The following is a 9,874-nucleotide window of genomic DNA, read 5'->3' on the forward strand; positions in this document are numbered from 1 at the left end:
AAACGCAACATGCGCAGTTCCTTCATCATTCATGACTCGTCCATCCGATCGTCCCTCGACGAAGACGCCGATCTCCGCGCCGTACTAGAGGAATCCCCTTCCTGTTCCCTTTCCTCTTGTTCCTCTCCCCCTAACAGCGTAATCACCCCCTCCAAACCCCCAACCTCATCCCTAGCTAACCCACGGCCCGCACCCTGCCACTCCCCATCACGCACCTCCCCGTGTCGCCCCAGCTCCAGCCCCTCAACCGTCTCCAAGTACCGTCTCGTAGCGCCCTCGACGTACTCGAGACGCTCGCGCCGCCAGCTCTTGCGCTCTTTCTCTTTATCCCCGTCGTCGTCGTCGTCGGCATCGATATCCATAGCCTCGGCGGCGGAAGCAGAAGGCGCTAGGTCTGGGGTAATCGTGCGCAACGAAGTAGATAACGCACGCAGAGCTTGCATCTGCGAGAGCGTGAATGCGGTCGTCGTGCTGAGGGGGGCTTCGGACCCGCCGGCCGTGAGGGAGCCTTTGCGGTGCAGGAATGCGAAGGGGCTGTTTTTAATCCGCGCTGGTGCGGACATTGGTGGTTGCGGGGATGTCTTTTCGCTTTTTACGTGCGAAGGGGATATCCCGACGAGATCCTGTAGTTCGCTCAGGAGCTTCTCGTTGCGCGCGCGCTCGGCGGTGAGGAGGGCGTTCAGACGCATGCTCTCGCGCAGTTTGCGGCGGAGGCGGTTTATGCTGTCGAGGGTAGGCGACGGATTCAGATTCGTATTCGAAGAAGAAGTAGAGAAATCCAGGCCGTCGTAGTGCGAGAGGCGAATCCAGGAGCGCACGTCGGGGGGGCGGACGGTTAAGATGTTGCGCAGGACGTAGATCTCGAATTTGTCGAAGTTGCGGTCGATGCTGGCGCATAGCAGGGTTTCTAGCTGATGCGTGCCGGACTCGATTTCCGTCTTGGCGGCTTCGGCCGGGTCTTGTTGTTGTTTTTGCGCATCGTGGGCGTGGCTACGGGACGGCTTGGGGGGTTTGAAGCCGATGGTTGCGGGGGAGGCGTTTAGAAGGCCTTGCTCGACGCTGTTGAGGGCGCGCTCGGCTAGGACGTTCACGCTGTTGATTATGTCGTCGATGAGACTCTGGAGTTGGGGGTTGTTCAAGTTAATATCTTCTATCACCAAGTATGTAGATACCTAGTAAACTAGCTATCTATACATGCGCCGAGGTGAAATACTGACAATAGGGGGGTATCCGAAGTGCTCTGTCAAAAGCTCTGCGTCGGAATTGGTAGACGTCGTCATGATCGGCGCATTTTAGGTATCATTGTCTTAATTTTTTGTCGCTGTCGCTAAAGATTGAAGTTGGCTAATTGATGACACGCGACGCGCCTAAAATCTTAAAGTGTCGATGAAAGTCAATATTTGGTTTGGTAGTGGGGTGGAAACGCAGGGGGTCCCTAGGTTAAATTCGGATGAGGCGCTCAGCTTGTGTGGCTCAGCATATGGGGCATACGTCATACCTATTCTGGACCCTCTAGCGGCTAGTAGCTTCGTACAATGTACAACTACCTCATTCTTTGCACGATTACGAATTGTGTAGGTAATTAAAGATATCGAGGTTATAATAAATACCTGCTACAATTATCTACCGGCAGACTTACAAAACACATATGTAACAAGAATAAGCCAAGATGTCGGGTTGGAAGGATAAAGGTATGGGTATTGTCAAGAAGGGTTGGCATCCCGAGAAAGAAGGGACTTCACTCAGGGGTCAAGTCGTAAGACCTCATCTGTCTCCTTGATTATACTCCCTAACACGTACTAACACATCCATTAGAAAGGCCTTATCGGGCGAGGAGATAAACCGTCTTCCCATTCTTCTTCCGAGCGTAGCGCCACCCCGATATCCTCGTTGCGTGATCCATCCTCCTTCGGTCCCCCCCCTAAGCGTACCGGAGTTAGCGGGAATGAGATCGAATCCAGGTCTCAAAGTCCCGTGTCCTCCGTACATTCCGGGCACACATATGGCGTCCAACAACAGCACCACCAGCAGGTAGAAGAGCCCTCGGTAGAACCAAGACCGTACAGAGTCGACACTACAGGATTATCGACATCAAACCTTCCTCCTCCGCCCGTAAGAAGAGGCAGCCCTGATAAACGAGACCCGATCCTACCTCCCTCTTCACACGTTAAACCGGGCGGACCACCCTCGCTACCCCCTCGGCTCCCACCGCGTAGCGGAAACGCGTCTCCGGTCCAAGCACAAAGCCCAGTCGCGACGGGACACAACCAATCCTCAAATTATCTGAACCAAGGAGCTACCAATCGATTAGGAGCTGCTGGGATTTCAGTCCCGGGTTTAGGAATTGGAGGAAAGGCGGGAAGTTCTGCTCCCCCACTGCCTCCTGCTCGATCGCCAACTACAACTTCGTCTGCAGGAGGATTATCAACGAAGCCATCTAATGGACAATTAAGCGAACTACAAAGCCGCTTCTCTCGCCTCGGCACTAGCAATGCTCAACAAGAGCCTACGACCGCACCAGCGCAGGGCACAACGTGGGCAGAGAAGCAGGCAGCATTAAAGACAGCAGCAAGTTTCAGGAAAGACCCCTCATCCGTATCATTTGCAGACGCGAAAGCCGCTGCCGGAACAGCGTATAACTTCCAACAGAGGCACGGGGATCAAGTTGCATCAGGGTTGAAAACGGCAAATGGGCTGCACCAACGATTTGGAGGTGTGGAAGCTAATGGGCAAGGAACAACGACATCACCCATGGGGCAGATTTCAGGGGTCATAGGAAAGAAGAAGCCTCCCCCCCCACCACCAGCTAAGAAACCTCAACTATCCGGGGCCGGCAGCGAAAGTGTTCCACCCCCTGTACCGACGGCTTCGAGACCGAAATTTTAACTAAGACGGAAGTAAGCAACCACGTGTCCACGTCTACTAAGGATGTTTGCACCATCGACTATCGTTCGGAGTACGGGAAGACGAAGATTGAATCAGATATCAAGGTCACTAAAAGGTATGGCTCCAAGAGCCGTGCAGACACGAGTAATGCGTTGACAATTCGTCAGTAAATTAGGCTTCGGCTGCGCAATGCACCGGCTAGCATTCGTAAAAGAACGAATCTACGTAATATGCCTAAATCGGGGGTTTTATAGACATAGAAAAGAAGCGTCAGGTCGTCCGGGTTGATTCGTGTATGGTATTCGTAAATAAGTTCAGCCACAATCATTAGGTAGGCTCTTAAACCTTCATCTCATCCAGACCGTGCTTCCAGACGGTGACATAGGGGGTAACACCGTCATCACGGTAGTTGAGAAGGACAACCCTATGATCCGAGTATCAGTACGCAGTCGGTTTGCATTGCTTGGGAAAAGGCCAAAGCTATGGGGCACGGGAAGAACTCACATTCCGTCAACATCCATGCTCTCACCAGTGTAGAACTCGTAGTCCTTGAAGTTGCTGACAATCTTCTTTGCGAAGGCCTGGGCCTTGGTCTGGAAACTCTTGACCTCCTCGTCGGAAGCACCCTTGTCCTTGATGTGCTTGGCAAGCTTCTTCATGTAACCTATACATAATATTTAGTCGATATCCAGGTCCTAGTAAGAAAAAGCTTATCTTACCCTTCAGGTACGAGAGATACGAGGCCTTGTCGAAGCTGGTAGGCTGGAGACGGAAGGAGTGGATAATGTTGTTGACTTTCTGGGCAGAGTCGTCAACACCCTCTTCAGCGTCCTCGGCAGAGGCGTTGGCGCCAGTGTCTGCGAATTCGTTAGTGGTTAGCCCACTCGCGAGCCAGCGCGGCCCAGAAATTTTGTAAAGCTAACGTACCGACATTGACGGCGCCAATCTCAATCATGGCACAGTCAGCCTCGTAGGCGATTCCATCGACCTCCTTCAGCTTGAAGGAATCGGAGAGGAGCTCGTCCTTGCTGTCAGTGAGGGCGTCCTATATAGACAGGGTTGTTAGTATATGTTCGCGGAGCGCTTCAACAAAACGTGCAATAAAATTTAACGTACCCTGAAAATAATCATCTTGGCGGTAGGAGTAGAAGAATCTAATGAAGGATAGGCGAGGAGAAAAAGATGTGATCGTCGAAGGATGAACGATGGAAGAAAGGAGGAAAAAGACGGCTTTTGCGACAAGTAATGAGGGGCAGATTTTCCTGGCGGAGACCCTCAAAAATTTGGGCAGGACGAAAGTGGGAGTTTCGATGGAGGGGCGAACGCGCTAAACCTAGTTTAGCGTGTCGATTAGGTACGGTAGATCTAGAATTTTTTGCTCCGTATTTTTTTAGCTGTTGAATCTTAGGTACCCAAGTACACTGGGTAAACATTACATAATGCACCCACTATATACGTACAGCCTTACGTTATTCATTTATCCAATATATTCCCAATGAGAGATTTATTTCCACATCACATCTCGGTGTGTCGGACGAGTCGGACGGACCCGCAGGACCAACTCCTCGAATACATAATCGTCGAGATCGGATTTCCGAGGTCTTCGTATTACCCGAAAGATTACATGTACATGTACAGAGGCGAAACCCGAATGTTTATTGCCCAAATAAGGAACGCCCTCATAATTGATCTGAAGCCAATCCACTTTGCCATTACCACTAATGCTCAACATGCAGAATGCACAATGCGTGAGCTACACTGTTTGCGCAGGTAGCTTAATTTTATAATAGACAAGCTTCGAATACAATTCATACCCTCGAGCTCGTCTTATCCCGTACAGGTCGTTAAGGCCCCAATCAGATGCTTTATGCATCATTCCCGACTTACATGCGACAGGTACAAGGTAACAAGGTAGGTACATAGGTAACGGCAGTCGGAAAAACAGGTGATCTCGGACCTGCGCGGTTAGGCAGCCGAGATTGATAAAATTGATAAAAAGGGGGACCCGCTGTACATCTCATGCACTCAGTGCTGACAATGGAATGATGACGGACCACTGAAAGAGCTAATTTACATACATTTGCGCCTCCAACGCGCCAAAAGCCAAAAGCCAAAAGCCAAAAGCCAAAACTTTATCTTATTCATAATCCTCAGAGTTGGGACTCCCTAAATTAATTCAACTCCCTACAGCTTTTCAAGTAACCTCCTCCTAACTACTTACACTCTTTACTTCTTCGCGACGATCCTTTTTTAAACACTCCCGCCGCACGTACTGGCATCAGTACAACTTTATCCCTCTCACTTTTCTGCTAAGTCCCTCAGTTATACTCAATTATACGATTTTCCGCGCCTGGCCTCCCCGTCATGGCTTCTAATATAACGTCCAACACGGACCTCCCACCGCTTCCGTCTTACGAACTCGTCGTAGCGTCAGACTTGATATCGTGGCTGCCCGACTTCTACCTGTCCCTCCTCGCGCCTACCATCGCGTACTGGGTCGTCTCCATCTTCTTCCACATAATTGACACCCTAGACCTTTTCCCGCAATACCGCCTGCACACTCCCGCCGAGATCGCGCAGCGGAATAAGGCCTCGCGATTCGAGGTCCTTCGCGACGTTCTCTTCCAACAGGTTATTCAAGGCGTCATGGCCTTTTGCCTGAACCAGACCGATCCGCCGCAACACACGGGTATGGAGGATTACGATGTCGCTGTCTGGGCGACGAGAGTTCGTCTAGCGCAGAGAGCTCTCCCAACCGTACTCGGCGTCCTAGGAATCAATGCTGCTACAATCTCTAAGAATATGGCTGTATCTCACCCGTTCCTTGCTGGCGCCCTTGCTGGCGGTCACTACCCTTTCCTCACCTCCGAGCTTTCCGGATCAGACGGAGCTCTGGTACCCGCTTTCGCCACTTGGGAGCTCCTAGTCGCCAAGGCTATCTACTGGGCTATCATTCCGGGGTTCCAGCTCTTCGTCGCTGTCACCGCCTTAGATACTTGGCAATACTTCCTTCACCGATTGATGCACCAAAATAAGTGGCTCTATAGTTCGTATCCCCTTTTCCTTTTTGGTAGGCAATTTAGGCAATAATTGACTAATAGCCTTCTAGCTACGTTCCACTCGAGGCACCACCGACTCTACGTTCCTTACGCCTACGGAGCTTTGTACAACCACCCGCTCGAGGGATTCCTTCTCGACACGGTCGGCGCGGGCCTTGCGTATAAGCTTGCGCTTATGACCCCCAGGCAAGGAATATTTTTCTGGGTCATGTCTTCGATCAAGACCGTCGACGACCACTGCGGATATGCCTTACCCTGGGACCCGCTTCAGCACATCACGTCGAACAACGCCGCTTACCATGATATTCACCACCAGAGCTGGGGCATCAAGACAAACTTTGCCCAACCATTCTTTACTTTCTGGGATAGGTTTTTGGGTACTATGTGGCACGGCGACACGACGTTGAAATACGAACGATCGAGGACCAAGGCCCAAGAGTTCGTAGAGGCGGAAGCTAAAAAGGCATCTGCAAAGGCACAGTAAATGCCTTGTCACGCGCGCCGCTTTGGTGCACACATTCGTTGTATTATCCTAGGGACGTTCGTTACTTTTTATCTTCCGAGGCGTGACAAGGTATTCTGGATCGAACCGGTTGAAGTGGCATGAGATGTGTATACACTCGGGGAGCATGGGAAGGGCGTTTGCTCGAGTCGTTAGCGCTACGACTCGATAGTTGTTGTTTTTTATGGGGTGTCGGGTCGCGTTTCGATGCCGTACCGTTTGCAACATTCAAATTATGTACGTCTTTGAATGTTACACCAGGCTATACGCGTTGACAGGCACGATTAATGCGGGAAATGAAGAGCCAATTTAGGTGGTGCGGATGTGAGCAAAGGCGTTGGCGTTGGATGATGCTGGCAAATCAGGATGCGTAGCACTGCGACTGTAGACAGCCGCTGCTACAGCTTTCCATACTTAATCTTAATACCACTCACACTCGATCGCTACAATTATCTCGAGTTCCACGATCTATTTCAATTATTAGTTTCAGTACGCAGGGAACGTGATCCTTCGTGAGCTTCCTCCATGACTTGGACGTTATTTAAGGCTGAGTAATTCTCTTCTCATTTTCTTCTCATCTCTTTAAATTAAAGACGAGTCAGATTCCTATTCTCATATCGGGCATTGTACTACACCGGGCCTTGTGTCTTGCCAACATATGCATAGCATTTTCTCGGGGTAGGAAGGCGTTTAATTGAATTACGATGCATTTATTTATACTACAGCAAACACAGCCACTTATAGCTAGGACAACAAAGGAATATAAATCGCATCGTTGCCCTAGCTAAAGCTTGTCGTTCTTTTATTAGGCATTCTCTCTCAAGCTCATTCAGTTCAGAATTGTAGAATTGCCGAAATCATGGCGAAAAGCTGCTTGCCCGCGTTCCCGCTCGTCGTGTTCGGCGTGGTCGAACCTATTCTTCTGTAAGTGTTCAGCCTGCTTGTATAAGCTTACATATATGATATCCATATCATGTAAATAAGTCAATAAGAGAAAGGAGGTTTATTAACAGCACCTAGTATATGGGCCTACATCGTAGCCCTCCGCGACCCTACCGCCTTCTTCGCCGCGCAGGCTCCCAACCACCCCTTCCCCGTCTCCGAGCCTATCCCCCCTCAAGCGCTAGTCCTGCTTCTGCAGCTCATCAACGTATATCTGTTACTAGCGGGCCTAGCCGTAGTCTGTTCCTGGACGTCGCACGCTTCCGTCGCACGCTGGTATTTAGCCGTCGTCGCGTTCGCGGATTACGGCCATATCTGGGCGTGCTACCGGGGCGTCGGCCCGGAATTGTTCTGGAACACCGCCGAGTGGAATGATATGCTGTGGGGTGGGGTGGGCGGAAGTGCAGCGTTGAATGTGGTCCGTTGGCTTACGGTGCTCGGGGTGTTCGGGGCGCTCGGGGGGCCGCGGGGGCCGGGGAGTGCGAAGAAGATTGCTTGAGGGGTGAACTTTGTGTGCCTTGGATGGATGTTGACCGTTGTCGTGTGTATGTCGTTCGGGTATTGGAGTGTTTGTCGTGTGTTGTCGGCTGTCTCATTAGGTCACGGTATGTTGGAGAGTTCAGATCATGAGGATTGGGAGAGGTATCTTGTATTAAGGGGCGTGCTAGGTAGACTTCGCATTGAAGGAGGCAAAAGGTGATTAAAATTCATAATTTGTTGTTGCTTGATTCCAGCGTCTCTTACGTTGGCTCCGTACGTAGCTCCGGTACTTTCGACGCCTCTTTAAATCTCCTACAGTTTACACGGCTTAAGAGCTTCGGTGCGGAGAGAGTATCCTAATTAGATGGCACGACGACAATATTAGCAGCATTAAGCGTTTTAATCTGATCATTCTTTAACTAAATGGACCAAGTGCCATGTCTTCGAGAGATATCCGGCCAGCTTTACCTACAAGGTCCCGAGTGCTTGTGACGCTTTGATATATACTCGGATATAATATCGACGTTACTCATGATTAATTATGCTTTCCTAAATATTTATTCATCGTTTCCTGGTACGCCACCCCTTAGCCACGAGGAGTGTGGTCGATATTTATGTCCTTGCGCTTTATATACGTCAGTTCGGTGCTATTAATTAGCTACGGGTAGCGAGTCCCTTTTCATCGGACTCGTGACTTTCGTCTCCACGACACCGTTCCCATAGGCAGCCGAGTACTTCTTCGGCGTTACGAGCGTGTGCCCGTAGCTATTCTATATCAGCTTATATGCGCTCCCGTTTAAGCTGTTCGCTGACCCGGTTTGCGTTTGATGCGATTGTAGAACTTAAATATAGCATTAACTAACCTTGGCATAATACTTAACTTGGGTTAAAAGACTATTGGATGGTGTTGTAGTTCTTGCCGATGCTTCGGTTCGCCGAGAGGAACACGCTATGCTAATATTAATAGTTTGCACGGCGAGACCAGGATATATGATTTGGATACCTATATGACCATTAGCTCGATCTTGTAAACGAATACGTGTCTCTGATTCTCACTATTGATTCGAAAGGGTTTATACAGAACAAGGTGCCTGGACGGAGCTATCAAGGTACGGTAATGACCTTTTCAATCACAGCAGTCTCTTATAAATGGCGATGACAGGCTGAGAAGTCCTTACCAAACTCCTAGAGAATGGAAATATCTTAGACGGGAGAGACGGATGAGACGAGTGAGATACAGGGCAGATCAGCGCAGGGCAGCATCCAGACAGAACACGGACACGGGTTAACCAGTACACTCTGGGGCGAAAGCTCGAGCGTAGTAGCTGGATGAAGTGATGTAAAATATGTCTGAAGTGGTATGCGAGCTTACCAAAGCCGCTGTTAGTTTGTACGAAAGGAATTGCAGAATGTCAGCAACGCTACGACGTACAAGGCATTGGGAATTTGATGGGTTCATGTTTGATTCAAAGCTAATTGGAAAGACATCAAGCTACTTACAAAGGATCAAGGTAATATCTAGGCTGGGAATAGCTACCTGGCGTACTCGACACTTAAGTAAACCTATATAAGAAATCTTGCGCCTCCATCCCATCACGCAATCCACGATGCTGTATGTACACAAAGCAGGCAATCCCCGACGTCGCCTTGCTCAACCGGTAACTCCTCATCTGTACGTCACTCATGAATATACCCTTGTTCGCTTGGGGGTATTTACGCGCTGTGTAGGCGCGCCTCTGTAGACGATTTCACTCTTCTCTATTCCCTCTTCCCAGCTGGTAAATAGCCGCCACTAAGCGATCGTTGTGCGCAGTCTGAAGAGCATCGTCGGAATCATATTCTGGCATCCAAGGACGTCGCTTTTAGCCAGGCGTTGGAAACCCGCATGGTCGATGGCCTTGCGGTAGGCAACCTACAGCTCATCGAGAATGTAGCCTTTGGATCTCCCCTTGACTGCAGAGTTGCATGGGAAGAGAACCGTCGGAGACTACGTTTCGGAATAGGT

The 9,874-nt window shown here is 50.1% G+C and overlaps 5 protein-coding genes across 5 annotated transcripts; 3 read left to right on the plus strand and 2 right to left on the minus strand.

Moving 5' to 3' along the window:
• Positions 1-29: 29 nt before the first annotated feature.
• Positions 30-1,496, minus strand: F4817DRAFT_317913 (Mis12 protein-domain-containing protein; the record flags this gene model as incomplete). The annotated part of the gene is made up of 2 exons (XM_049300864.1): positions 30-1,092; positions 1,492-1,496. 2 exons carry the CDS (start codon positions 1,494-1,496, stop codon positions 30-32), a joined length of 1,068 nt encoding a protein of 355 aa, XP_049157150.1.
• Positions 1,497-1,669: 173 nt separating this feature from the next.
• On the plus strand, positions 1,670-2,886 carry F4817DRAFT_317914 (uncharacterized protein; the record flags this gene model as incomplete). The annotated part of the gene is made up of 2 exons (XM_049300865.1): positions 1,670-1,756; positions 1,816-2,886. 2 exons carry the CDS (start codon positions 1,670-1,672, stop codon positions 2,884-2,886), a joined length of 1,158 nt encoding a protein of 385 aa, XP_049157151.1.
• F4817DRAFT_186440 (translationally-controlled tumor protein) lies at positions 2,608-4,327 on the minus strand. Its single transcript, XM_049298413.1, has 5 exons — positions 4,003-4,327; positions 3,814-3,931; positions 3,606-3,743; positions 3,391-3,550; positions 2,608-3,310 (listed from the first exon to the last, which is right to left on the minus strand). The coding sequence occupies exons 1-5, from the start codon at positions 4,015-4,017 to the stop codon at positions 3,226-3,228; spliced, it is 516 nt and encodes a 171-aa protein (XP_049157152.1). The 5' UTR covers positions 4,018-4,327; the 3' UTR covers positions 2,608-3,225.
• A 628-nt stretch (positions 4,328-4,955) lies between these two features.
• Positions 4,956-6,453, plus strand: F4817DRAFT_186459 (fatty acid hydroxylase superfamily-domain-containing protein). Its single transcript, XM_049298414.1, has 2 exons — positions 4,956-5,932; positions 5,996-6,453. Exons 1-2 carry the CDS (start codon positions 5,251-5,253, stop codon positions 6,427-6,429), a joined length of 1,116 nt encoding a protein of 371 aa, XP_049157153.1. The 5' UTR covers positions 4,956-5,250; the 3' UTR covers positions 6,430-6,453.
• Positions 6,454-6,912: 459 nt separating this feature from the next.
• On the plus strand, positions 6,913-8,278 carry F4817DRAFT_344032 (uncharacterized protein). Its single transcript, XM_049304085.1, has 3 exons — positions 6,913-6,998; positions 7,257-7,371; positions 7,468-8,278. Exons 2-3 carry the CDS (start codon positions 7,307-7,309, stop codon positions 7,886-7,888), a joined length of 486 nt encoding a protein of 161 aa, XP_049157154.1. The 5' UTR covers positions 6,913-6,998; positions 7,257-7,306; the 3' UTR covers positions 7,889-8,278.
• Positions 8,279-9,874: the final 1,596 nt, after the last annotated feature.

Source organism: Daldinia loculata (genome assembly GCF_022478755.1).
Source record: "Daldinia loculata strain CBS 113971 unplaced genomic scaffold F4817scaffold_40, whole genome shotgun sequence".
NCBI lineage: Eukaryota > Fungi > Ascomycota > Sordariomycetes > Xylariales > Hypoxylaceae > Daldinia > Daldinia loculata.

Coding starts and splice junctions, on each gene's coding strand:
- F4817DRAFT_344032 (XM_049304085.1), top strand. CDS start 7,307: ATGGCGAAAAGCTGCTTGCCCGCGTTCCCGCTCGTCGTGTTCGGCGTG. Junction 7,372..7,467: donor GTGGTCGAACCTATTCTTCT/GTAAGTGTTCAG, acceptor AACAGCACCTAG/TATATGGGCCTACATCGTAG.
- F4817DRAFT_186459 (XM_049298414.1), top strand. CDS start 5,251: ATGGCTTCTAATATAACGTCCAACACGGACCTCCCACCGCTTCCGTCT. Junction 5,933..5,995: donor CCAAAATAAGTGGCTCTATA/GTTCGTATCCCC, acceptor ATAGCCTTCTAG/CTACGTTCCACTCGAGGCAC.
- F4817DRAFT_186440 (XM_049298413.1), bottom strand. Junction 3,744..3,813: donor GATTGGCGCCGTCAATGTCG/GTACGTTAGCTT, acceptor ACGAATTCGCAG/ACACTGGCGCCAACGCCTCT. Junction 3,551..3,605: donor GTATCTCTCGTACCTGAAGG/GTAAGATAAGCT, acceptor TATTATGTATAG/GTTACATGAAGAAGCTTGCC.